This window comes from Giraffa tippelskirchi, chromosome 7 (assembly GCF_054371585.1).
Source record: "Giraffa tippelskirchi isolate mGirTip1 chromosome 7, T2T-mGirTip1v1.2.pri, whole genome shotgun sequence".
NCBI classification, from domain to species: domain Eukaryota; kingdom Metazoa; phylum Chordata; class Mammalia; order Artiodactyla; family Giraffidae; genus Giraffa; species Giraffa tippelskirchi.
The window spans coordinates 4,168,862-4,195,555 of NC_137281.1; the positions used below are offsets into that span (position 1 = coordinate 4,168,862).

The 26,694-nt window shown below is 41.6% G+C and overlaps 1 protein-coding gene across 1 annotated transcript in view; it reads left to right on the plus strand.

Annotated features, from left to right (window-relative positions):
* The window catches only part of LOC145515075 (uncharacterized), an 82,998-nt gene extending 56,751 nt beyond the window's left edge, over positions 1-26,247 (plus strand). Inside the window, 8 exon segments of the mRNA XM_081514530.1 lie at positions 7,031-7,296; positions 7,852-7,986; positions 10,824-10,950; positions 13,906-14,036; positions 16,144-16,270; positions 16,765-16,857; positions 21,556-24,698; positions 24,701-26,247. Coding sequence (XP_081370656.1) covers positions 7,031-7,296; positions 7,852-7,986; positions 10,824-10,950; positions 13,906-14,036; positions 16,144-16,270; positions 16,765-16,857; positions 21,556-24,698; positions 24,701-24,808 — 4,130 coding nt within the window. The 3' untranslated portion in view covers positions 24,809-26,247.
* The last annotated feature ends 447 nt before the right edge of the window (positions 26,248-26,694 follow it).

Below are 26,694 nucleotides of genomic sequence, written 5' to 3' on the forward strand. Positions count from 1 at the left end.
AGTTGAATCTTCTTGTTTGGAGATCATGAATCTGACACCCTTCCCTGTAAGCTGTCACTTCATTCTAGGTTAGTGGTAATTGTATAAGCTCTGCAGTATTAAATAGTTGCATCTTTTCTTAATTTCACATTACACACTTATTTGCCTTCGTAGTACTTGACCAGTATCTCAGGATCTAATGTTATGTGTTTGTTAGTGTTATATAGGTGATTTGAATAAAGAATTTTGGGAAATCATTTCCCAGGCTGTATTAACATTCTCCCATGCATTCTCATCTCAACTGAATACATATTGGATTGGACACTGCTGAATCTCTGACAACACAAATATCCTTTTCTCTGATGAACCGGTCCTGTGGTCTCTAAGCTGGACTTGATCACCTTTCTGGAGCAATTGAATGATCCCAGGAGTATAAGGAGAATGGAGGCAACAGCCATTTACCCAGGTAGGTGTGGTTGGATGGAGATGATGACTCAGATGAGAGGTCCAAGGAGCTGTGAGGGTCATCCTTCATCAGGTGGTTTTGGAAGATTATCTTCATTGGAAATCATTTTGGAAAACCTGCTTTTGTGTCCACTGCTGTCATAGAAATGTATCACCTGCCCCATTCTGTCTCTTAAATCAGTCATGCATTCATCTCCAGTGATTACTTTTCTCCATCACAGTGTCAACTGAAAGTCTCCTCTTGGCTTGTGACAAACTGCATTCATTGGTTGCTCTTTCATTTCTTGGGGGTCCTAGGAAAACTGCCCATTTTGAGTAACTGTATGACAGTCCTTTTAAAGTTTCTTTGTACCTCTAGACAAAAATGTGTGAGTAAAGTGGTAGACAAACTGCTTAATTTCTAGGAATACTGGGGACAGGTTTTTGTTTTCTGATTTATAACTTCCTATCCACTGGGAACTAGAGATAGGACCTTCTAAATGAATTTCAAACTCAAGTACTTTTTTCAGTGCAGAAAGCAAAACCTCCTGAAAATGAAAGAATGCACATCTCAGGTTTACTTCAAAGTTTCTCTTTTCCTTTAGGATCTCATATTAAATATCTTAAGTGTATTTGCCGCAATTCTAAAATGCTAAAATATTTAGTATATTCAATTACCTCATAGAATTTTAAAATAAAATGGCATAAATGCTTAGCACATTTCCCCTATATTATTAACACTTGATTCCAGCTATAACAAATTCTAGATTATATAAAGAAATCAGTTTAAAAAGTTCTAATTGGAATATAGCTGTTTTACAATTTTGTACTACTGTACCGCAAAGAGAATCAATTATACCTATCAGTCAGTTCAGTTCAGTCACTCAGTCATGTCCAACTCTTTGGGACCCCGTGGACTAAAGCACACCATGCTTCCCTGTCCATCACCAACTCCCAGAGCCTGCTCAAACTCATGTCCATCCAGTCAGTGATGCCATCCAACCACCTAATCCTCCGTCATCCCCTTCTCTTCCTGCCCTCAGTCTTTCCCAGCATCAGAATGTTTTCCAATGCATCAGTTCTTCGCATCAGATGCTCAAAGTATTGGAGCTTCAGCTTCAGCATCAGTCCTTCCAAGGAATATTCAGGATTGATTTCCTTTAGAATGGAGTGGTGTGATCTCCTTGCAGTCTAAGAGACTCTCAACAGTCTTCTCCAAAACCACAGTTCGAAAGCATCAATTCTTCGACACTCAGCCTTCTTTATGGTTCAACTCTCACATCCATACATGACTACTGAAAAAACCTTAGCTTAGACATTAGCAGACAGACATTTGTCTGCAAAGTAATGTCTCTATTTTTTTATTATGCTGTCTACATTGCTCATAGCTTTCCTTCCAAGGAGTAAGCGTTTTCTACTTACATGGTTGAAGTCAACATCTGCAGTGATTTTGGAGCCCAAGAAAATAAAGTCTGTCACTGTTTTGATTGTTTTCCCATCTATTTCCCATGAAGTGATGGGACCAGATGCCATGCACTTAGTTTTCTAAATGCTGAGTTTCAAGCCAACTTTTTCACTCCTCTCTTTCAGTTTCATCAACAGACTCTTCAGTTCCTCTTTGCTTTCTGCCATTAGGGTGGTAACATCTGTGTATCTGAGGTTATTGATATTTCTCCCTGCAGTCTTGATTCCAGTTTGTGCTTCTTCAAGTCCGACATTTCCCATGATGAAAAGTGAAAGTGAAAGTCACTCAGTTCTGACCAATTTTGTGACCCTATGGACTATACAATCCAGTGAATTCTTTAGGCCAGAATACTGGACTGGGTAGCCATTCCCTTCTCCAGGGGATCTTCCCAACCCAGGGACCGAACCGAGGTCTCCTGCATGATGTACTCTGCATATAAGTTAAATAAGCAGGGGGACAATAGGCAGTCGTGACATATTCCTTTCCCAATTTGGAACAAATCCATTGTTAAATGTAAAGTACTGTTTCTTCTTGACTTGCATACAGATTTCTCAGGAGCCGTGTAAGGTAGTCTGGTATTCCCATCTTGTTAAGAATTTTCCACACTTTGTTTTGATCCACACTGTCAAAGGCTGTGGCTTAGTTAGTAAAGCATAAGTAGTTGTTTTTCTGGAACTCTCTTGCTTTTCCTATGATTCAATGGATGTTGGCAATTTAATCTCTGGTTGATCTGACTTTTCTAAATTCAACTTGAACATCTGGAAGTTCTCGGTTCACATACGGTTGAAGCCACGCTTGGAGAATTTTGACCCTTACTTTGGTAGTATGTGAAATGAGTGCAGTTGTGCGGTAGTTTGCTCATTCTTTGGCATTGCCTTTCTTTGGGATTGGAATGAAAACTGACCTTTCCCAGTCCTGTGACCACTGCTGAGTTTTCCAAATTAGCTGGCATATTGAGTGCACCACTATAGCAACATCATCTTTTAGGACTTGAAACAGCTCAGTGGAATTCTTTTTTTTTTTTTAATAAATTTATTTATTTTAGTTGGGGGCTAATTACTTTACAATATTGTAGTAGTTTTTGCCATACATTGACATGAATCAGCCATGGGTTTACATGTGTTCCCCTTCCTGGGCCCCCCTCCCACCTCCCTCCCTATCCCATCCCTCTGGGTCATCCCATTGCCCCAGCCCTGAGCATTTGTCTCATGCATCGAACATGGAATGGTGTTCTGTTTCACATATGATAATATATATGTTTCAGTGCTATTCTCCCAGAACATCCCACCCTCACCTTCTCCCTCAGAGTCCACAAGACTGCTCTATGCATCTGTGTCTCTCATTCTGTCTCGCATATAGGGTTACCGTTGCCATTTTCCAAATTCCATATATATTCATTAGTATACTGTATTGGTGTTTTTCTTTCTGGCTTACTTCACTCTGCATAATGGGCTCCAGTTTCATCCATCTCAATAGAACCGGTTCAAATGTATTTTTTTAATGACTGAGTAATATTCCATTATGTATATGTACCACAGCTTCCATATCCATTCGTCCACTGATGGACATCTAGCTCAGTGGAATTCTATCACTTCCACTAGCTTTATTCATAGTGATCCTTCCTATGGCCCACTTGACTTCAGACTACAGGATGTCTGTCTCTAGGTGAGTGAGTACACCATCCTAGTTATATTGGTCATTATGGTCTTTTTAATATATATCTTCTGTGTATTCTTCTCCCTTTTTCTTGATATTTTCCGCTTCTGTTAGGTCCATACCATTTCTGTCCTTTATTGTGCCCATCTTTGTATGAAAAATTCCCTTGGTATATCAATTTTCTTGAAGAGATCTCCAGTCTTCCCCATTTTATTGATTTCCATCCCACTTTGGTCTCCACAGAGCTATGAGTAGACTTCCCTGTGTTTCAACGATATTAAAGACTCTCTTCTTATTTAATTACTTAAGAACTCGCACTTTATTAGGTTTATATTATTTGTAATCCACTTCCTCGGACACTGTCATGTGTCCTAACTTTCTGATTAGTTTTCTGTCACTATCACTTATGATTTTTAGATTGAAACATCTAATAGAACATTCTCAGAAACATGTGTGAAAAGAAGTCGATTAAAGGATTATCAGGCACCAAGAATTTGTGAAAAACGTCTGGTGTGTCCACTTAAGGCAACTTAAAGCAAGAAGTAATCATTAGATTGCCTATCTCCTCTTCATTTAGTGCTTCTTGTAGGGTTTGATGTTGCTTCTCTCTATATAACCTATTTCTTTGCCATCTCAATTTGTCCAGTTTTCTATCTGTGACCTCTGTTTTGAAGGCTACGGGAACCTAGATAGTCTTCCTTCTGGTTTTAGGAACTTGGTAGGTGAGGTTGGTCCAGAGGTTTGTGCACTTATCCCCTTGATCTGGGCTTTGATTGCGTTCCTATGACCTGAGTCTGCCCTGGATATTGAGGGGAAATTCCCCATTGCTCTGTGGTTTTCACTGCCCTCTCTGTGGGGATGCCTGCTCCCTGGTTGGTGGAGTAGAGCCCCAGATCTGTTTCGTAGCTGCGTTTGTGATCTGTGGTCCGGGGCTGGTGGGACTGGAACACACCCCCGGGGAGAGACACCGCCGAGTGTCGCTCCTCTGAGCATGTTCCCCTCGGGGTGTGCTCTGTGTGTCCCTTTCAGGCTCCAGCAAGCTCTTGTGTGGTCCTATTATTGGCACTGCTCTTGGCCCCACCTTAAGCCTGGGTCACCCTGCTTATTTAACTCGTATGCAGAGTACCTCATGAGAAATGCGGGACTGGAGGAAGCACAAGGTGGAATCAGGATTGTGGGGAGAAATACCAATAATCTCAGATATGCAGATGACACGACCCATAGGGCAGAAAGGGAAGAAGAGCTGAAGAGCCTCTTGATGAAACGGAAAGAGGACAGTGAAAAAGTTGGCTTAAAACTCAATATTCAGAAAACGAACATCATGGCATCTGGTCCCAACACTTCATGGCAAATAGATGGGAAACAATGGAAACAGTGACAGACTTTACTTTTTCGGGTTCCAAAATCACTGTAGATAGTGACTGCAGCCATGTAATTTAAAGACATTTATTCCTTGGAGGAAAAGTTATGACTATGCTAGACAGCATATTAAAAAGCAGAGATATTACTTGGCCAGCAAAGGTCCATGTAGGCAAAGGTATGGTTTTTCCAGTAATCATGTATGGATATGAGAGTTGGACTATAAAGAAAGCTGAGTGCCGAAGAATTGATGCTTTCTAACGGTGTTGCTGGAGAAGACTCTCAGAGTCCTTTGGCCAACCAGGAGATCCAACCAGTCCACCCTAAAGGAAAGCAGTCCTGAATATTTATTGGAAGGTCTGATGTTGAAGCTTAAACTCCAATATTTTGGCCACCTGATGCGAGGAAGTGATATTGGAAAAGACCCTGATACTGGGAAAGGTTGAAGACAGGAGCAGAAAGGGAAAACAGAGGATGAGATGGTTGGATGGCATCACCACCTCAATGGAGGTGAGTTTCAGTCAACTCCGGGAGTTGGTGATCGACAGGGAGGCTTGGCATGCTACAGTCCATGGGGTCCCAAGAGTCGGACACGACTGAGTGACTGAACTGAGATGAACTGAATCACTCACATGATCAGTTGGGAGGAAACCTCAGTAATTGTAACCAGAGACCTGCTTACAAAAGGGCAGCTGGCTTTTCTCTTAGGAAGTGAGTCCAGAAAGGAAGAGGGAGACTGGAACCCACATTGTCGTTTATAACATAACCACACAAATGACAAACCGTTACTCCTGCCAGAATCTATTGATACACAGATTCAGTTCAGTTCAGGTCAGTCACTCAGTCGTCTCTGACTCTTTCCGACCCCATGAACAGCAGCACGCCAGGCCTCCCTGTCCATCACCAACTCCCGGAGTCCACCCAAACCCATGTCCATTGAGTCGGTGATGTCTTCCAACCATCTCATCCTCCATCATCCCCTTCTCCTGCCCTCAATCTTTCCCAGCATCAGGGTCTTTTCAAATGAGTCAGCTCTTCGCATCAGGTGCCCAAAGTATTGGAGTTTCAGCTTCAACATCAGTCCTTCCAGTGAATATTCAGGACTGATTCCCTTTAGGATGGACTGGTTGGATTCCTTAGAAAACTGGAAATATTACTGCCATATGACCCAGCAATTCCACTGCTGGGCATATATACTGCGGAAACAAGAACTGAAAGAGACATGTGTACCACAGTGTTCATTGAAGCACTGTTTCTAATAGCCAGGACATGGAAGCAACCTAGATGTCCATAAGCAGACAAATGGATAAGAAAGCTGTGGTACGTATACACAATGGAATGTTATTCAGCCATTGAAAAGGATACATTTGAATCCATTCTAATGAGGTAGATGAAACTGGAGCCTGTTATACAGAATGAAGTAAGTCAGAAAGAAAAACCCCAATATAGTATAGTAACGCATATATATGGAACTTAGAAAGACCTTAACGATAACTCTGTGTGCAAGATAGCAAAAGAGACACAGATGTATAGAACAGTCTTTTGGAGTCTGGGAGAGGGCGAGGGCGGGATGATATGGGAGAATGACATTAAAACATGTAAATTATCATATGTGAAAAGAATTGCCAGTCCAAGTTTGATGCATGATACCAAGTGCTTGGGGTTGGTGCAGTGGGATGACCCAGAGGGATGGGATGGAGAGGGAGATTGGAGGGGGGTTCAGGATGGGGAACACATGTACACCCATAGTGGATTCATGTCAATATATGGCAAAACCAATACAATATTGTAAAGTAAAAAATAAATCAAAAACAACAAAAAATAAAAAAATAAACTGCTGAAAAAACCAAAACCAAAACAAACAAACACAAAAACCTTGAGGACAGAATGAATAGCAGGTTCATTCTTAACAGGGCGAAAATCATTTTAATTAGTAATAGTGATGCTGTGAGACCTAATTTATATAGGTGTTAAGGTAGAGATATATATATGTATTGAATGGATATATTCCACAAATTTAAGACAGTAATTTGAAAGCAATAAAAACAGTTAAAGGGACTTGAAATGTTTCTCTTTAATAGTATTTTTTCAAAAATAAAGGAATTTTTTGTATTAAAAAAAAAAAAGGCAGAGAAAGGAAGCACACTTGGACAGAAAAACCAACAGATCCAAAACTGACAGGGACGGCGGTGAGGGGAGGCAAGGCTTCGTCCCCACTGGCCCCGCCCCTTCGTACCTGCGTTTCCGGCCTCGTCGCACCCTCTCCCCTGACGTCGCCTTTCGATCGACGCGGCGTAGCGCGCTCACCTTCCTCTGTACCGGATCTTCCGCCCGCGCCTGCGCAGTATCATGAAGACCCGGAATTGAGTTTAAATGAGCGGCAGAGAGTTCTGGTGAGTTTGTTTGTAGGTTTGTTTGTCTACAACCTGGATTTCGTAGTCCCACAGCCTGTTGTCCTTCACACGTGGGTTTCGAGGTCTCTGTGGACGTTCAAACTACCGTCCCCATTTCCCCGTCCCCAGTGTGTGCTCGCATCGCCGTGAGAAGTTCTGAAGTCCGTTAGCTTAGCTGCCGGGTCCCTGGGGCCCACGTCCGCCTCCTGTTAACATCGTTCTAGAGTCCATGTCCTTCTCTGGCAGTTCTGCCTTCTAACTTGTAGAGACCGCTCCTTAAAGTCCTGCATTGCCCAACCGCTAGGTCCCTGATCCACGAAGAGGTGAAGGAGGCTCTATTGTGTGTGGAGTTTGGTCAGAGTCTCGCCTATGGTTTGAAGGCGAGGGTCAGCCTAGAACGTGTGGTTTTCAGAGGAAGGACCGCGAGTTCTGAAAAATAAAACTGGAAACACCTCGTTTGAATCTGTGTTCCAGACTCCCTGCTGTGTCGGTGGTCATAGGGGATTGTGTTTTGTAGCTGTTGAGATACTCCCTCTGTGTGGGGCTGTGTTACAGGGTCCTCGGTGTGTTTCTCTAAGTATTGAACAGCCTATTTTCAACATTGAGGGGTCACTTCCCAAGACTGATCTTACTGGAGAAGGAAGCCCAGAGGAAGAGAAAAGCAAGGAGTCAGAAATGACTCGTTCCGAGGTAAGAGGCATAGTCCTTTTGTTTGTTTGTTCTGTCTCTCTTTCCTGAAATGCTCTTTTTTTTGGACTTGATAAGCTCCTTAACTTCTGAACGGGTTTGTTTGAACTGACCCATAGTCATCATCCGAAGGGACCCATTTCCCTCCTGGCCTATCGGTGTGATAGAAAACAAGAGTATTGCCAGCCAAAGTAGCTCCCTCAAGCTTTTAAGTCCCGAGTTTTTATTGAGGTTTAGCTACATATGCATGGTTGATAACAGCTCCAGCATTCTCCCCTCCTTAGAGGTTGGGCTAATAAGCCCACCTGGCTCAAAGCCCCAAACCTCTAGTCACTTCGTTGGTCTTTGTGAAATGACCAGCCTCACAACCTGAGTCACCCCTTATTAAACTAGGGGCCCACATAAGTCATCTTGTTAACATAAATTATGACGGCCCATGGAGAGTAATAAAGCCATTGCAGTCACTAAGGAAATACCAAGAGTGAAAAAACTTAGATTCCAAGATTGAAAGCAAACTTCTAGAACCTGTGGACCAAAGCCGTCTAAATTCTCTTTTTCATTTTAAATTTTAATATTTGTTTAGTTTTGGCTCTGCTGGGATTTTGCTGATGGTCTTGGGCTTTCTCTGTTGTGATTAGGAGGAGACTTGTTGTGGAGCTCTGGCTCTAAGGCAGGGATTCAGTGATTGCCTTAATAACTGGCAGGCTCTGGAGCAAGTGGGCTTCAGTAGTTGTGGCACACTAGCTCAGTTCCTTCAAGGCATTGGGATCTTCCCTGACCAGGCATGGAACCCATGTCTCTGAATTGACAGGCAAATTTCTCACCACTGGACCATCAGGCAAGTCCCTACATTCTTTATTACACAATGCTGAAACCTAAATCTTTCCTTTATGCCCTGTGATATTTTTTCCCCCTCTGATTTTAGATGTTGCTTTGGAATACCTCACCTGCTGCATGATTACAAAATATTATGTTGCGTTGCATCCTACTCTTTTAGTGTTGAAAACAATGTCCAAGTCTCTCTTTCGGTGAGCTTCTTTGGCTACCTTGTAGCTATTTTGCTTCAGTTATTTTAAAATTTCAACTAGTCTATACAGTGATAGCTTCATCTGTCATTTGACAGGTTCCCTTTGATTAGGCTTTTTTGTTTTTTATATGCAAAATTATGTTAGCTTTCCTAGATACAGCTGAGACTTACATTTGACATATCCATGTTTGTTTTGAGTTTGAATTCTTCTGAATTTGCAGTCACTGAAGTCTTTATGTCACTACATCTTCCAGGTAAAAGTTGTGATTTTCAGACTTTATCTGCTTCAGTAAAGTTTTACAGTTTCTTCACATAGGTCTGGAAATGTGTTGTAAATAGCTGTCATGGTATATTTGCTAGTAAAATGTAGACTGTTTCTCATATTGTGTTTTTAATTACTGTTACTAAAGAAGAAAAATTGTTTTCAGTGTACCCAGTTGGCTCAGCGGTAAAGAATCTGCCTGCCAATGCAGGAGACCTGAGTCTGATCCCTGGGTTGGGAAGGTCCCCTGGAGAAGGAAATGGCAACCCATTCCAGTATTCTTACCTGGGAAATCCCATTGACAGCGGAGCCTGGAGGGCTCCAGCCCATGGGGTCACAAAGAGTTGGCCATGTTGATGTGACTTAGAACACATTCATGCAGAATTAGAAATAGTTGTTTTACCATAAATTCTAAAATACACATGAGTTAAAAAAAAAAAGATTAAAAATGTTTCTTCCAAAAGATGTGTTATTTACAGAAGATTGCTTTTACCTTATGTGTGTTTATGTGCATGTGTGTATGCAAGCAAAACCTAGAGTATATATTAAAGACATCATCATTTCAGGAATATTTTTCTTTATTCTCACCTTTGAAAATTGTTCTTACATATTTTCCATGGCCTTAGATTGTTTCATTTTATGAAATGAATATATAGTTCCATTTTAATATATATATGCATGAAAATGTTCATATGATTTGATCAATTAATTTTCTTGTTTTTTGTATTCTTCACAATTAGAGAAACTTCTATGAACTTTCATTAGAGTTGTCCCTATGTATTTGTCTGTGTTTTGTTAGTTAAAGTCTAGAGTACATAAACTGAAGTAAATTTAACCTATTTAAGGAACGTTTGCTAAATATTTGCAAAAAGTTGGGGAAACAACATTATTGATTTTAAATTATTTCTGTTGCGCATCCAATACTCTGTAAAAACTCTTAGAAAGATATTTAGTATATCATATAGTTAAAATGATTGTTGCTGCTGAGGATGCTATCCTAGTAGATCTGTAAAATTTGTAAAACACTTGAAGTTCAAAAGTAAGTATGAATGCTTACCTTAGTATTGTACTTCCTTACTGTTCAAAATGGTCATTCATGAAGCAGAATTTCAACATTACTAGTTCAAAGAAGCTTGTTAAAAATACTAAGAAGAAACAATAAGATTGTTCAAAGAAATGGCACATTTGTCCCACTCAAAAACTCTTGGATCAGACTAGGCTTTTTAAAAATACTACCTGTTTCCTTGATAGGCAATTCATTCCGTGTTATACGAATACAACACTCAAAAATAAATATGCCATTGTTTATCTGATTCCTTTATCATTTCTCTTCCAGATCAGAATAGTTTCTGAAATGATTTGTGGGCCATAGCTCATTTTTTCTTGGGTTAGAAATATGGTGAAAATATTACCATGTAAAAGTCAGAGTATAGTATAACACCAGACCCTCTCCTGTATCGAAACCAGTTCTGTGTGAGCTTGCTGTTGTTGTCTTTGGGCACGTTAGGAAGTTTTCTCACAGTCACATAGCATCTGTACTTTGTATTTCAGGGACAGCTCATGTTCCAGGATGTGACCATAGATTTCACCCAAGAGGAGTGGGAATGCCTGGACCTCAGTCAGCGGGCATTGTACAGGGACGTGACGTTAGAGAACTATAGGAACTTGGCCATGTTGGGTGAGGATAACTTCTTTCCAGAATGCCTTATCTACTGTCAGGGTTTTGCTTCCTGTATTTCTACAATGTCTCTTGGAATCTTCTACTTATAATACCATTTCAGATCCCTGATTTCTATGGGAAAATGGGAATTTCCAAGTTTAGAAAGAAGACTTCATGATGATTTATTATGATTCTACTTTATTTCTCCCTTGATGTAATCTGCCTGCTTCCTCTAAGTTAGTGCTAATTCTGTGAGGTTTGTGCTATAAAATGATGCTACCTTCCTCTTCAAATCTAATTTCCACTACTTACTTTTGCCTTGTCGTTGGTGACCAGAATCTCAGAATTTGATTTTTATGTAGTAAGTGTTGTATGCTGCTGCTGCTGCTATGTTGCTTCAGTTGTGACTGACTTAGTGCGACCCCGTAGCTAGCAGTCCACCAGGTTCCCCCGTCCCTGGGATACTCCAGGCAAGAACACTGAAGTGGGTTGGCATTCCTTCTCCAGTGCATGAAAGTGAAAAGTGAAAGTGAAGTTGCTCAGTCGTGTCCTACTCTCCGCGACCCAGTGGACTTTAGCCTACCAGCCTGCTCTGTCCATGGGATTCTCCTGGCAAGAATACTGTATTGGTTTGCCATTTCCTCCTCCCTAGTGTTGTATCGGTGCTTTCAATAAAGTATTTGAGGAAATCATTTTCTAGGCTGTCTTAACATTCTATCATGCATTCTCTCCCCACCTAGATACATACTAGATTGGAAAGTGATGAATCTCTGTCAATGACTGTGGACATTGAGCTATATGCCCAGTATCTATGCAAACGACATATCAACTGGAAAACCAGGCCCACAGAAGGAAGACCCCAGGGCTCTCCGTTACCTAAAAGAATACCCTAATTATCTGTGTAACGGAATAGAATCATACATTCCATTGTGCTTATTGGGGTATGACCACAGGCCTCTTGATAACTGTCCACTGTTAACTACGTAGGCTTAAGGCATATGATCGGGGGTTAAGAGTGTATCTTTCTTTTTCCTTTCTTCAGACTAGTTTCAGGCAACCTTATACACTTAGGGTATATAAGGCTTTCACAAAAACTGGTCGGGGTCCTTGGCTAAGACGAGACTCTGCCTTGGGCCCACCGGTGTAATAAGCTGCACTCCACTATCTGCATTGTTTTCTGAGTGAGTTTGTTTCCCAGAACGTGTGGCTACAACACACATACGACATTGAGAGAGTAGCCACATCTAGTGGCCTTACAGGACCAAGTAGATCCCTTGGCTGAGGTGGTTTTAAGGAATAGGAGAGGGCTAGACCTACTGACAGCTGAAAAGGCAGGCAGGCCTCTGCCTCTTCTTGAATGAAGAATTCTGCTTTTATGTAAACCAATTAAGAATAGTCAAAGACGTGGTCCAACAGCTAAGGGAATGAATCATGAAAAGGAGAGAGGAAGTAGCAAATTCCTGGGGTAATTGGAACAATATCTGGAGCTGGGCATCATGGCTTCTCCCTTTAACCAGTCCTCTCTTCATGTTCTTTGCGGCGCCTTTGTTTGGCCCTTGTATTCTCAAGATATTACTCAGTTCATAACCTCGCGAATTGAATCCGTAAGGTTACAAATGTTAATAGCTCAATATAGTTGTAAACGACGGCTAGCTCTGAATGTCCTATCAAACTTGAGATGATGCTCTCTACAGTGAGTGGTAGAAGTATCCAGAGGGAGCAATGAAGAGGAGAATGTCACATTTTTCCATAACCTCCAGCTCCTTCTGCCTCTGTAGCTCAGCTTGCTCTTTGCAAAGTCTTGATCACATAGGTCTCAAAAAGTGGGGACTCCCTATACTAGGAACTGGAATTTATCTCACTCACCCTTGTCCTGCTCTTGGCAATTGCCCTAGCCCCTGCAAACTCTCTTAATCATGCCTGTCCGTGTATAAAACCTCTGTAACCCCATTGTTTGGGGCTTAGAGCTTAGAATGTTAAGTCCTCTGGCTCCCCCCCTCGGCCCGGCAAAATAAACCTGAGTTCTCCACTGAGTGTGACGCTTCCTTTCTGCAACAATGGAAATGCTTTCAGCCTCCTGGTCTCTGAAGTTCGACGTCCTCACTTGCAGACAGGTGCTCACAGTGCAAATCATTTTGTGCAAACCTGTGTCCCCAGGCTGCAGAGGGTAGGGAAAAAAAATCTAAGTACTCAGGGCATCCTGCCTCAAAGTGGCACTAGTGGTAAAGAACCGCTTGGCAATGCAGGAGACATCAACATATGTGGGTTCAATTCCTGGGTCAGGAAGATCCCCTGGAGGAGGGCATGGCGACCCAGTCCAGTATTCTTCCCTGGAGATTCCCCATTGCCAGAGGAGGCAGGCGGGCTACAGTCCATGGAGAGGCAAAGAGTCGGATTTAGCACGCTGAAGGCAAGGCATCTTTGGGAACAATTCTGGGCAAAACTTTGCAGGAACCCAAGGCTCCCAGGTGATTCTCACCAAGCAAGCATTCCCTACCACCCCTCCCCCAAGGGCACAGGCAGAGGCAGGGGAGGGCCACACCCATCCTAGAAAGAGCCCCTCCCCAGGCAATCAGCCCAACATCCTTTGTTTCTAGAAGTTCCCGCCCTAATCCTCAGCTCCAGAGAGGTCTCAGGTGTGCGGAGTGTGAGGCTGCAGCTCAGGGCTCCTGAATGCAGGTCTTCCTCTTGTGATGTTTGAAAATCCCTCAAAATATTTGTCAGCTAGGTCAGTAGTCTGGTCCATTATCTCCCGTGAATTCTACTGTGACCTGCTCTCTAATGCAGAAGGAAAGGAGAACTCTCAGGGGTGGTCTGCAAAGAGAATGCACCAAAGGTAAGCACCAAACACAGGATGTTATTAGCATGTGAGATTAGGCTTGATTGCCGCCTGCCGATCAGGAACAGGAAGCCAAAAATAGGCTCATAAAACGGCTGGAGAAACAAGAACCTCTTTTCTTCTTTTCTCTGCAGCAGTTGCAGGTGAAAGGGCTGTGTGGATGCCTTTGAAGGTATTTTCTCAACCTGTGGATGTGAGTTTGCGACGTAACATCCCGCGAGAAGACGCAGAACAGCAGGAAGAGGAGGAAATGGCAGCTTCTCGGGTAAATGTCCTGTCCCGGGTCTGGGAATGTGTCTGCTTTTCCTCCTGAAATGCCTGGACTGAGAACCTGCAAACCTTTACTTCTCTGATTCTAAGTTTTCTCCCTGGGGGTTTGTTGATATCTACTTCTTATTTTTTCCTTTTGTTCTTATAATAGTGAAGAGCAGCTCTTTAGACTAACTTCTCCGTTGAATCTCAGAGCCTGTTATCCATTGTCTGTATCCCGGCTTTCTCTAGAGCATGATGAGTTCTCAGCATGAATTAGTGATGTTCAGTTGTTGACTCTATGCCCTTTGTGTGAGATGAGCACGGGGAGGCACAGGTACCAGAGATTCCCACTGGGATATGGTCTGGTGTCAGGATCATAGGGAAGGAGGGGAAATGCCATGATGAGTTTACATGTGGTTGCAGCTTCAGGTGGTTAGAACAGGAGTTACAGATTGTTCTTCTAAACAGGGTGAACTCAGTGGTCCACAGTTCTTTAGAAAAGTTTCAGAAATAAAAACGTTGCAGAGACTGCTCTATATCGATAAGTGAGACTAACTACTTAAATGTATTATTAGCCTACAGATGAGGGAAGGCATATATGCAGTAAAATTTGCATACAACACGTTTTTAAAATATTTATTAATTTGACTGCACCGGATCTTCTTGTGGCAGGTAGGATCTTCAGTCATCCTTGTAGTTTTCAGGTTCTTTGGTTGTGACATAAAAACCCTTAGCTTCAGCATGTGGGATCTAGTTTGCTGATTAGGGAAAGAACCAGAGTTCCATGCATTGGGAGCTCAGGGTCTTAGTCACTGGATCAACACGAAGTCCCCAAACTAACATTTTTTAATGATAGATTCAGATCATAGTTTCCATAATAGTGCCGAAATACCCATGCAGTGATAATGCATTCTTCCAGGTACGTCTTACCTCATGACTCATGTTCACTGGTTTAGGTGTTTCTGTGAGATTCCCATGCTCTGAATTTATTTTTTTCGATTGGACTTGAACAAGTGTCTTGGAAAGAAAAAGTGAGGGATGTATCTAAACTATCACAATTAATGGAGTAAATTCACATCTTCTCTCTTTCTCCTCTGGAAAATGAACACTCATGTGTGTTCAGCAGAGATACTGGATTTGGGGAGTAGGGGTTTTCATCCCAAGCCCAGGTCTTATCCTTTGCAGTACACTCCATGCTCACATCACAGAGTCTCATCACAGTTTGTATTTTCCAAAATGTTTACAAGAATCTTATTAGTCCTAATCTATGCTGGACTGTATTAAAATTTAAAATACAGCTCAGTACAAATAAAGAATATCATCCTCAAACATTATGCACATTTTTAATCCATTCAAAATTACCTGAGTTTAGTGACCTGAAACGTTTTCTCTCTTACCCTTGAAGAGTATAGAGCCCCATTTGAGTGTGTCTGTACTCAGTGGAGATGAGTCTGAGTCGGCTCCGGGAGGTGGTGATGGACAGGGAGTCCTGGCGTGCTGTGGTCCTGTTTCTCAGGAGTGGGAAGGACCAAGCTTCCCCGACTCCTGCAAATTCACTGGATGACTGCCACTTGTAAAGGCTTCCAGACTATCCTATTAGACCTGGTAAAATCCGTAAAAGAATTGAAGTTCCAACTTAAGTATCAATTCTTACCGTACTATTCTCTTTCATTGCTGTTCAAAATCATCATTCATTAAGCAGAATTTTCAACATTAGCAACTCAAATAACCCTGCTAAAAAAGTGGCACTTTGGCACCACTTCAGATCTCTTGGCTCAGAATACACTTTAAAAACAAAAAATTTCCTGTTCCTTTGATAAACAATTTATCCTATGTCACACGAGTAGAACACTGAAAAATAAATATGCTAATGTCACTCTGATGATTTTATAATTTCTCTTTCAGATGAGAATAGTTTCTCTAATGACTTGTGAATCATAACTCATCCTCTTTTCTTCACGTTAGAAATTGGGTAGAAAGTATCGCTGTGTAAAAAATATATCCTGTAATACCAGCCAAGTCGCTAAATCATGAACAGGTCTCTGAATGTGCTGTTTTCACCTTGGGTCACATTAGGAAGTCTTCCCACGGCCACATGGCATCTGTACTTTGTGTTTCAGGGTCGGCTGACATTCGAGGATGTGACCATAGACTTCACTCAAGAGGAGTGGGAATGCCTGGACCTCAGTCAGCGGGAATTGTACAGGGACGTTATGGTAGAGAACTACAGGAACCTGGCCTCCTTGGGTGAGGATAACTGCCTTCCAGAATCCCTTATCTACCCACTGGGTTTTGGTTCCATCATTTCAAGAACGTCTTCTGTAATTTTCTGCTTTCCACAGTAGTTTCAGATCTCCGCTTTCTAGGGGAAAATGGGTATTTGTGAGTTTAGAAAGAAAGGCTTCATGATGATTCGTTATGCTGGTAAGCTTTTTCTTCCTTGATGTACTCTGCCTCCTTCATTTTAGGTTACTGATAATTGTACAAGTTCTGTGGTATTAAATAGTTGCACTCTGTCTTAATTTCACATTCACACTACTTACTTTTGCCTTAGTACTACTTGACCAGAATCTCAGGATCTGATTGTTACGTGTTTGTTAGTATTCTGTAGTGGCTTTCAATAAAGTATTTCGGGAAATCGTTTCCTAGAACAAAATAGTTTCTCGTCTCAACTGAATACATATTGGATTCGATACTAATGAATCTCTAACAATACAAATATTCCTGTCTCTGATCAACAGGGCTTGTATCTAAGCTGGACCTGGTCGCCTTTCTGGAGCAATTGAAGGATCCCAGGAATATGAGGAGACTGGAGACAACAGCCATATTCCCAGGTAGGTATAAATGGATGGAGATGATGATTCAGATGAGAGGTCCAAGGAGCCGTGAGGAACTCATCCTTCGTCACATGGTTTCTGAAGATTTGCTTCCATGGAAATGGTTTTCGAAAACCTGGGTTTGTGTCTGCTGCTTCCATAGAAATGTATCACCTGACCCATTCTGTCCCTTAAATCATTCATGAATTCATCTCCAGTGATCACTTTTCTCCATCACAGTGTCAACTCAAAGTCTCCTCTTGGCTTGTGACAAACTGCACTCATTCTTTGCTTTTTGGTTTCTTCGGGGCCCTAGGAAAACTGTCCATTTCTCAGTAACTGTATGACACTCCTTTTAAAGTTTCTTTCTACTTCTAGACAGAAATGTGTGAGAAGAGTGGTAAACAAACTGCCAAACTTCTAGGAATACTGGGGACAGGTTTTTGTTCTCTGGTTTATAATTTTGTATCCACTAGGAGCAACACTTAGAACCTTCTAAAGAAATTTCAAATTCAAGTAATTTTGCACTGCAGAAAGCAAAACCTCGTGGAAATGAAAGAATGCCCATCTCAGGTTGACTTCAAAGTTTTTCTTTTAATTATATGACCTCATATTAAATATCTTAAGTGTATTTGCCCCAATTCTAACTTGCTAAAATACTTTATTCTATTACCTCATAGAATTTTAAAATAAATTGACATAAAACTTTAACACATTTTCTACTATATTATTAATGGCTGATTCAAACTATGACAAATTTTAGGTTATATAAAGAAATCTTTTTTAAAAGTTCTAATTGGAATATAGCTATTTTCCAATTTTGTACTCCAGTAGAGCAGAGAGAATCATTTATGCCTAGCGGTCAGTTCAGTTCAGTTGCTCAGTCGAGTCCTACTCTGTGATCCATGGTCTGCAGCAAGCCAGGCTTCCCTGTCCATCACCAATTCCCAGAGCCTGCTCAAACTCATGTCCATCGAGTAACTAATGCCATCCAACCATCTCATCCTCTGTCGTCCCCTTCTCCTCCCATCTTCAGTCTTTCCCAGCATCAGGATCTTTTTCAGTGAGTCAGTTCTTTGCATCACGTGGCCAAAGCATCAGAGCTTCAGCTTCAGTTCTTCCAATGAGTATTCAGGAGTGATTTCCTTTAGGATGGAGTGGTGTGATCTCCTTTCAGTCCAAGGGACTCTCAAGAGTCTTCTCCAACACCACAGTTCAAAAGCATCAATTCTTCGATGCTCAGCCTTCTTCATGGTCCAACTCTCACATCCATACATGACTACTGGAAAAGCCAAGCTTTGACTAGATGGACCTTTGTCAGCAAAGTAATGTTTCTGTTTTTCAATATGCTGCCTAGGTTGGTCGTAGCTTGTCTGCCAAGGAGCAAGCATCTTTTATTTTCATGGCTCTAGTCACCATGTGCAGTGATTTTGGAGCCCCCAAAATTAATGTTTCTCACTGTTTCCACTGTTTCTCCCACCGTTTGCCATGAAACTATCTGACTGGTGCCATGATCTTTATTTTTTGAATGTTGAGTTTGAAGCTAGCTTTTTCAACTTCTTTCAGTTTCATCAAGAGACTCCTCAGTTCCTCTTTACTTTCTGCTATAAGGGTGGTATCATCTGTATATCTGAGATTACAGATATTTCTCCCTGAAATCTTGATTCCAATTTGTGCTTAATCCAGCCCAATATGTCACATGACATATTGTGCATATAAGTTAAATAAGCAAACTGACAATATACAGCCTTGACGTACTCCTTTCCCAGTTTGGAATCAGTTCGTTGTCACATGTCCGGTTCTAACTGCTGCTGCTTGACATGCATACAGATTGCTCAGGAGGCGGGTAAGGCGGGTAAGAGATGGTAGTGTTCCCATCTCTTTAAGAATTTTCCACAGTTTCTTGAGATCCACACAATCAAAGGCTGTGGTGTAGTCAATAAAGCAGATGTAGTTGTTTTTCCAGAACTCTCTTGCTTTTTGTATGATCCAAGGGATGTTGGCAATTTGATCTCTGGTTCCTGTGCCATTTATAAGTCCAACTTGAACATCTGGAAGCTCTCGGCTCAGGTACTGTTAAAGCCTCACTAGGAAAAAATTTGACCTCTGCTATTGTTTGAAATGAGGGAAATTGTGTAGTAGTTTGAGCATTTTTGGCATTGCCTTTCTTTTTCATTGGAATGAAAACTGACCTTTTCCGGTCCTGTAACCACTGCTGAGTTTTCCAAATTTGCTGGTTTATTGAGTGCAGAATTTTAGCATTATGATCTTTTAGGACTTGAAGTAGGTGAGCTAGAGTTCTGTCACCTGCATTAGCTTTGTTGGTGGTCATGCCTTCTAAGGCCGACTTGACTTTGGATACCAGGATGTCTGTTACTAGGTGAGTGAGCACGTCATGGTGGTTATCTGGGTCATTAAGGTCTTTTTTGTATAGTTCTTCCATGTATTCTTGCCAGCTTCTCTTAATATCTTCTGCTTCTTTTAGGTCCATCCCGTTTCTGTCCTTTATTGTTCCCATCTTTGCATGAAATATTCCCGGTACCTCTCATTTTCTTCAAGAGATCTCTAGCCTTTACCATTGCATTGATTTCCTTCCCATGTAGGTCACCACAGAGCAAGGAGTAGAGTTCCCTCTTTCAATCATAGTTTTAAAGACTCTTCTTATTTAATTGCTTAAAACAAGTACTTTATTAAGTTTATCTTCTTTGTATTCAGCTTCCTCGGACACTGTCCTATGTGTCCTCAGTTTCTGATTTGTTCTGTGTCACTATCATTTATGGTTTTTAGATTTAAACATCTAATAGACCATTCTCAGAACCATGTGTGGCAAAAAGAGGATTAAAGAATTATTAGGTACCTAGGATTTGTGAAAGTGTTTGGTGTCTCCAAATAAGATGACTAAAAGCAAGAAGTAATCATTAGATTGCCTAACTCCTCTTCATTTAGTGGTCCTTGTAGGTTTTATCTTGCTTCTTCCTCTAGAACCTATTTGTTTGCCATCTCATTTTGTCCAGCTTTCTATTTGTTGTCTCTGTTTTGAAGGCCGCAGGAACCTACTTAGACTTCTTCTGGTGTCTGCCCCTTGGTGGATGAGGTTGGTCTAGAAATTTGTGCCCTTATCCTGTTGATCTGTGCTTTGATTGTTGTTAACTGTTACCAGGGCCTGCCGTGGATATTCAGGGCTGTTTCCCCATTGTTCTGTGGTTGTTACTGCCCTCTCTCTGGTGGTGCCTGCTCCCTGCTTGGTGGAATAGAGCCCCGAGATCTGATCCTTAGCTGTGATTCTGTGCCGTGATGCCAGGCTGGTGGGACTGGAGCACACCCACTGGGAGAGAAGTCTCTGAGTATTACTCCTCTGGGGATGTTCACCTTGGGATGTGCTCTGGTGTCCCCTCTCATGCATTCTGCGAGCGCTCATGTGATGCTAGTGTTGGCACTGCTCTGGCCCACCTTCACCATGGGCCTGATGGCATATGGCCTTGGTGTCTCTCAGATGTTGTTTTCACAAGGCCACCACATAGATTCAGAGAACTCAGGTCCTGGGATTGCATTCAATGTGGAGCTGGACCCACTGTGGTGCTCCGGGGCAGCTGAGGCTCTGTGCTGGCCCCGGCCCCTTGTGTAGGAGCCCACAGAGTGTACAGCTGCTAAAGCTACACCTGCCCTGACTGGGACAGGCCTGGTAGTTGACTCACATGTTTTGTAGGGGCTGAGGTTGCAAAGCTGGTCGTGGGTGTAAGACCATGGCTTGTGTTGCTGCAAGGAGAGGTTTCCGCTTTTCTTGCTTATCCCTGGGGTTCAGGTGTGCTTTCAGCTCCATCTGAGCTTGTGGCCAACTCACACGTGTGTGCTCCTGAGACTGCCCCAGAGCCCTGGAGTCTACTGATTGTGGATGAGGTCGATGGGGGAGGTCGTGGCTGCGGGATGAAAACACCTACATGAGTGGAGTTCTTCGTAGTCCTGCTGAGAACAGGCCGGCGTAAGGGACGAGGGATGCAATGGGCTCCTTCTTTGGCCATCACTCACCAATGGCACTGTGCTCTATGGTGGTTCAGGCGTCACCTCAAGCATTCCCGTTTGCAGAGCTCTTCCCACACTCCCATCCCTTAAGGATGTTTCCTCATAGCCCACAGCAGTCCTCTGCCTGGGTCTGCCCTCCAGACCCCACATTCTCCACCCAGCCCTTGTCTGCAGTGGTGGACATGCCTCTGAGGCTGGGTGGGCAGGGCTGGGGTCAGCAGCCTCTGTACAGGTCACACTCTGTCCTGCTGCCACACGCTGGTTGCTGTGTTCTCTTCCCACAGAGAATGAGGCTCTCCTTGTCCACACTGAGCTCCCCAAGTGAGGGGCTTCCCCGGATATGGAGATGTCTCCTCACTTTCATCTCCTTGCAGCATTGCAGGCCCAAACCCACTTCGTCTCTTTGTTTTCTTTCTTCTTTCTTTTGTCCTCCCTGGCTTAGCAGGAATATTTCTTGTCCTTTCAGATTTCCAGGGGCCTCTGCTAGTGTTCAGCCGGGCTGTGTGAGAATTGTTCCATTTCTCATTCATTTGTGGAGGAGAGATGATCTCCACATCTGCCTAAACCTCTGGCATCTTGATTCTTCTGTCCCGCTTGTATTTTTAAACTAGCTAATGGTCATCTATTGTCTCTAAATCTTTAAAGATATTCACTGAGAAAAGCAGGTAAAATTACTTGCCATTTGGTATCTTTCAGCTTTGTCTCCACAAGACACCCATCATTTGATGCCAAAGAATCCAGCATTAGAAGATGTATTCCCAAAAGCAAACATAGGAATATATCAAACATTTCACCTCGGAAACTTAAGTTTAATGAAAGACGGGGAATATATGAGAATATATGAAAGACGGAGAGGATGTTTTTATGGACATAAAGAAATGGAGACAGTTACACGTAATGCTAACATTAGTGCAAAAAGAAATGAAAAGTATGAGTCAAACTGGGGAAAACACCAACTTCAGTCTTCAATATCTGCCGAGAAGTGTAAGTGTTTAAGAAAAGGTTTCCCTCCTTCTATGGAACACACATGTTTTCTGAAAGGAAATGTGGAAAACCTGGAATGTAATCTAGTCTCTACTGCAAATACTCATTCAGACAATTCTGAACATAGGCTTGGACTAAGCATACATTCAAGCATGTCTGAACACCTACAATTTACCAGTGAGTGGGAAAACTCACAATCTAATCAATTTGAGGGGGTAATCAATCTAAGCATGAGCAGGGGGTCATTATTGTTCCCGCAACAGATATTTTCGCTCCATCCGAAGATGCATAATGTTGATGATAATGGAAGAGACATAATTCAACCATCATTGTTGAAAACATATTGTGATGTGGTCAATACACAACAGCGCTCCATGTGTGATGAAATGAGTCAGATCTTAAGTAAGAGCTCCAGCTTCAATAATTACAAGAGCATTTATGGTGAAGTAAGAGGGTGTTCAGGCAATGAAACTGGGTGTATGGTTGAAGGAGACTCAAACCTTTTGAAATATCAGGGACCCGAATCTTCAAACAAGGAATCTAAAGGTAATAAATATAGAAATACCTTTTATCAAATGTCAGGTTTTTCTCTAGATAAGAGTACTTCTACTGAAGAGAGGACTTGTACTGAATATGTTAAGACTTCTAAGCAGTCTTCAAAACTTTTTCAACAGCACACTGTTCAGAATCCACAGAAAGAAAGCAAGTGTAAGATATGTGGGAAAGTCTTTAGTAAGTCATCCAATCTATGTAAGCATAGGACAATTCATACAGGAAGGAAACCTTTCAAATGTACAGAATGTAACATAGCATTTATCTCTTACTCACATCGAATGGAGCATCAGCGAATTCATACTGGAGAGATGCCTTATAAATGTAAAGAATGTAACAAAGTCTTTATCCAATCCTCACATCTTAGCCAACATCAGCGAATTCATACTGGGGAGAGACCGTATACATGTAAAGAATGCGGCAAAGCCTTTATCCGTTGCTCACTTCTTTCTCAACATCAGCGAATTCATTGTGGAGAGAAACCTTATCATTGTACAGAGTGTGGCCAAACCTTTACTTTTCATTCCGAATTAATTGTACATCATCGAATCCACACTGGGGAGAAACCATACAAATGTAAAGAATGTGGCAAAGCCTTTATTACGACTTCGGCCCTTACGCAACATCACCGAATTCATACTGCGGATAGACGTTATGTATGTACAGAATGTGGCAAGGCCTTTATTAAGGGTTCTACTCTTACTGAACATCAGCGAGTGCATACTGGAGAGAAACCGTATAAATGTACTGAATGTGGCAAAGCCTTTGGTTACACCTCAACGTTTATTAAACATCAGCGAATTCATACTGGAGAGAGACCTTATAAATGTAAAGAATGTAACAAAGCATTTATTCAGCGGTCACATCTTACTCACCATCAGAAAATTCATACTGGGGAGAAGCCATATAAATGTAAAGAATGTAACAAAGCCTTTATCCAATCCTCACATCTTACCCAACATCAGCGAATTCATACTGGGGAGAGACCTTATACATGTAAAGAATGTGGCAAAACCTTTATCCGTTGCTCATTTCTTACTCAACATCAGCGAATTCATTCTGGAGAGAGACCTTATCATTGTACAGAGTGTGGCCAAACCTTTATTTTTCATTCAGAGTTAATTGTACATCATCGAATCCATACTGGGGAGACACCATACAAATGTAAAGAATGTGGCAAAACCTTTGTTAGGAATTCGGCCCTTACTCAACATCGTCGAATTCATACCGGGGATAGACGTTATAAATGTACAGAATGTGGCAAGGCCTTTATTAAGGGTTCTCGTCTTACTGAACATCAGCGAGTGCATACTGGAGAGAGACCGTATAAATGTACTGAATGTGGCAAAGCCTTTGGTGATACTTCAACGCTTAGTAAACATCGGAGAATTCATACTGGAGAGAGACCTTATGAATGTAGAGAATGTAACAAAGCCTTTCATCTTCGCTCAATTCTTACTCGACATCAGCGAATTCATTCTGAGGAGAGACCTTATAAATGTAAAGAATGTAACAAAGCCTTTCATCTTCCCTCAAATCTTACTACACATCAGCGAATTCATTCTGGGGAGAGACGTTATAAATGTAAAGAATGTAACAAAGCCTTTATTCAGTTGTCACATCTTACTCAACATCAGCGATTTCATACTGGGGAGAAGCCTTACAAATGTAAAGAATGTAACAAACCCTTTATTTGCTTGTCACATCTTACCCACCATCAGCGAACTCATACTGGAGAGAGACCTTATAAATGTAAAGAATGTAACAAAGCCTTTCATCGTCGCTCAACTCTTACTCGACATCAGCGAATTCATTCTGGGGAGAGACCTTATAAATGTAAAGAATGTAACAAAGCCTTTATTCAGTTGTCACATCTTACTCAACATCAGCCACTTCATACTGGGGAGAAGCCTTATAAATGTAAAGAATGTAACAAAGCCTTTATTCGGTTGTCACATCTTACCCACCATCAGCAAATTCATACTGGAGAGAGACCTTATAAATGTAAACAATGTGGCAAAGCCTTTATTAAGAGTTCGGACCTTTCTTACCATCACCGAATTCATACCGGGGATAGACGTTATAAATGTACAGAATGTGGCAAGGCCTTTATTCAGGCTTCTACTCTTACTAAACATCAGAGAATGCATACTGGGGAGAGACCATATAAATGTACTGAATGTGGCAAAGCTTTTGCTTGCAATTCAGCGCTTACCCAACATCGGCGAATTCATACTGGAGAGAGACCTTATAAATGTACAAAATGTGGTAAAGCCTTTAGTTATAGTAGTAATCTCACTAAACATCTGAGAAGACACACTGGAGAGAAACCCTAGTAATGCAAGAACTGATGGAGAGGTTTGCCCTAAACATGCATCAGAAAACACAAGAGTTTATACAAAAAAATCTATAGAAATGTTATAACAAATATATAGAACGGTATTTAATGAAAAGTTAAATCGAAATATCAGACATTGCATACTAGAAAGCATTTCATCAATTTTGTTTTCAGAAGTTTCTCTGAAGCAGAATGACTGTAGGGAGTACTCCATAGTTAAAACCCATACAAACTGGATATATTAGCATGAATCGTGAGATGAAGGTTGATGGTTAGAAAGTTATAATTCTTACCAATGTATGTATACTTGTTAATAATGATGTGATTTGCGATTCTCTATGTAAGAGCAGACACATTGCTTTGCCAATAAAAGTCCGTCTATTCAAGGTTATGGTTTTTCCAGTGGTCATGTATGGATGTGAGAGTTGGACAGTGAAGAAAGCTGAGCACTGCAGAATTGATGCTTTTGAACTGTGGTGTTGGAGAAGACTCTTGAGAGTCCCTTGGACAGCAAGGAGATCCAATCAATCCATCCTAAAAGAGATCAATCCTGGGTGTTCATTGGAAGGCCTGATGTTGAAGCTGAAACTCTAATACTTTGCACACCACGTGCAAAGAGTTGACTCATTGGAAAAGACCCTAATGTTGGGTAGGAATGGGGGCAAGAGGAGAAGGGGATGACAAAGGAGGAGATGGTTGTATGGCATCACTGACTCCATGGACATGGGTTTGGGTAGACTCCGGGAGTTGGTGATGGACACAGAGGCCTGGCGTGTGGCAATATATGGGGTCGCAAAGAGTCGGACACGACTGAGCAACTGAACTGAACTGAACTGAAGGGAATGTAATTCGGGAATCAAATAATCCGTACTATGCTTTGTTTCTAGTGTGTTTGGAAACATAGGTTTTTGATGCTTCATAAAAGATTAGCCTTTTTATATTGTGTTGAAACCATTTCTATCTATTCTCCACTAGAAGATGAAGCATACCATAATGTAAGATGTACAATACACATCTAAGTGGAGGTGTTTGGCATTGATGTCAAATATCTGGAGGTTGCCATGATATAAGTGATCATTTAATCTTCCCATATATTAAAGTAAGACAGAAGTTGGTTGTCAGGTTTCAATAGTAATATCCTTGATTTGTAAGAAGAACCCAATGACAGTTCACTGCAATATTGATGTATCTTTATAATATCAAGACTAGTCATGATTATTACTTGACAATGTTGAAATGAAGACAATGATAACCTAGAAACATATTAGAAAGCCTTCCTGGAAAAGGCATGGAATTAATGTATATCATGCTTGCTAAGTGCTTCCTAGGCTTTGTTTGGTAAGCTGTAAAAGTCACAAATCTGACATTATTATATCAAAAAATGAATATCTTTCTCCGTACTTTTCATCTGTATTTAATCATGGATCATACTGTGGATTGTAAATGGTTTTATTTCAACTATGTGTGAAATTGATGCATGGTTATTAATAAAAGTGAATGGCTTTTCGTGTTTCCATTGATTGTAATCAATGAAATGTTAACCCACCACCAACAGCAACCTCACCCACCTTATTTAAGGTTGTAGTGAAGAGACCACAATGAACTATTCGTAGCACAGAGAGATGCAATATGTGGAAATTACTTTACTCACTGGCTTTAAATTTCTCATAACTTCAGATATATCCCAATATTTCTATGTTGTATCTCCTCTCCCATTTTGTAACTACTTGGACACTGTGATGGTTGTAATGAGAAAGATTATACAGAGTATTGTTTCAGAGCTTACCTGAACTGCTCCATGCTGTTGCTGCCTCAGCATCTGTCTGGGCAGCAGGCGGCCTGCAGGTCCCTGAACTCACACCAGCCAGTCCTGTGAGCACCTGCCCTAGATGACCACCCACCTTGAGATCAGCAGTCTCGCTGAACCCCAGGGTCTACTGCACAGGCCCCGCTTCAGTCAC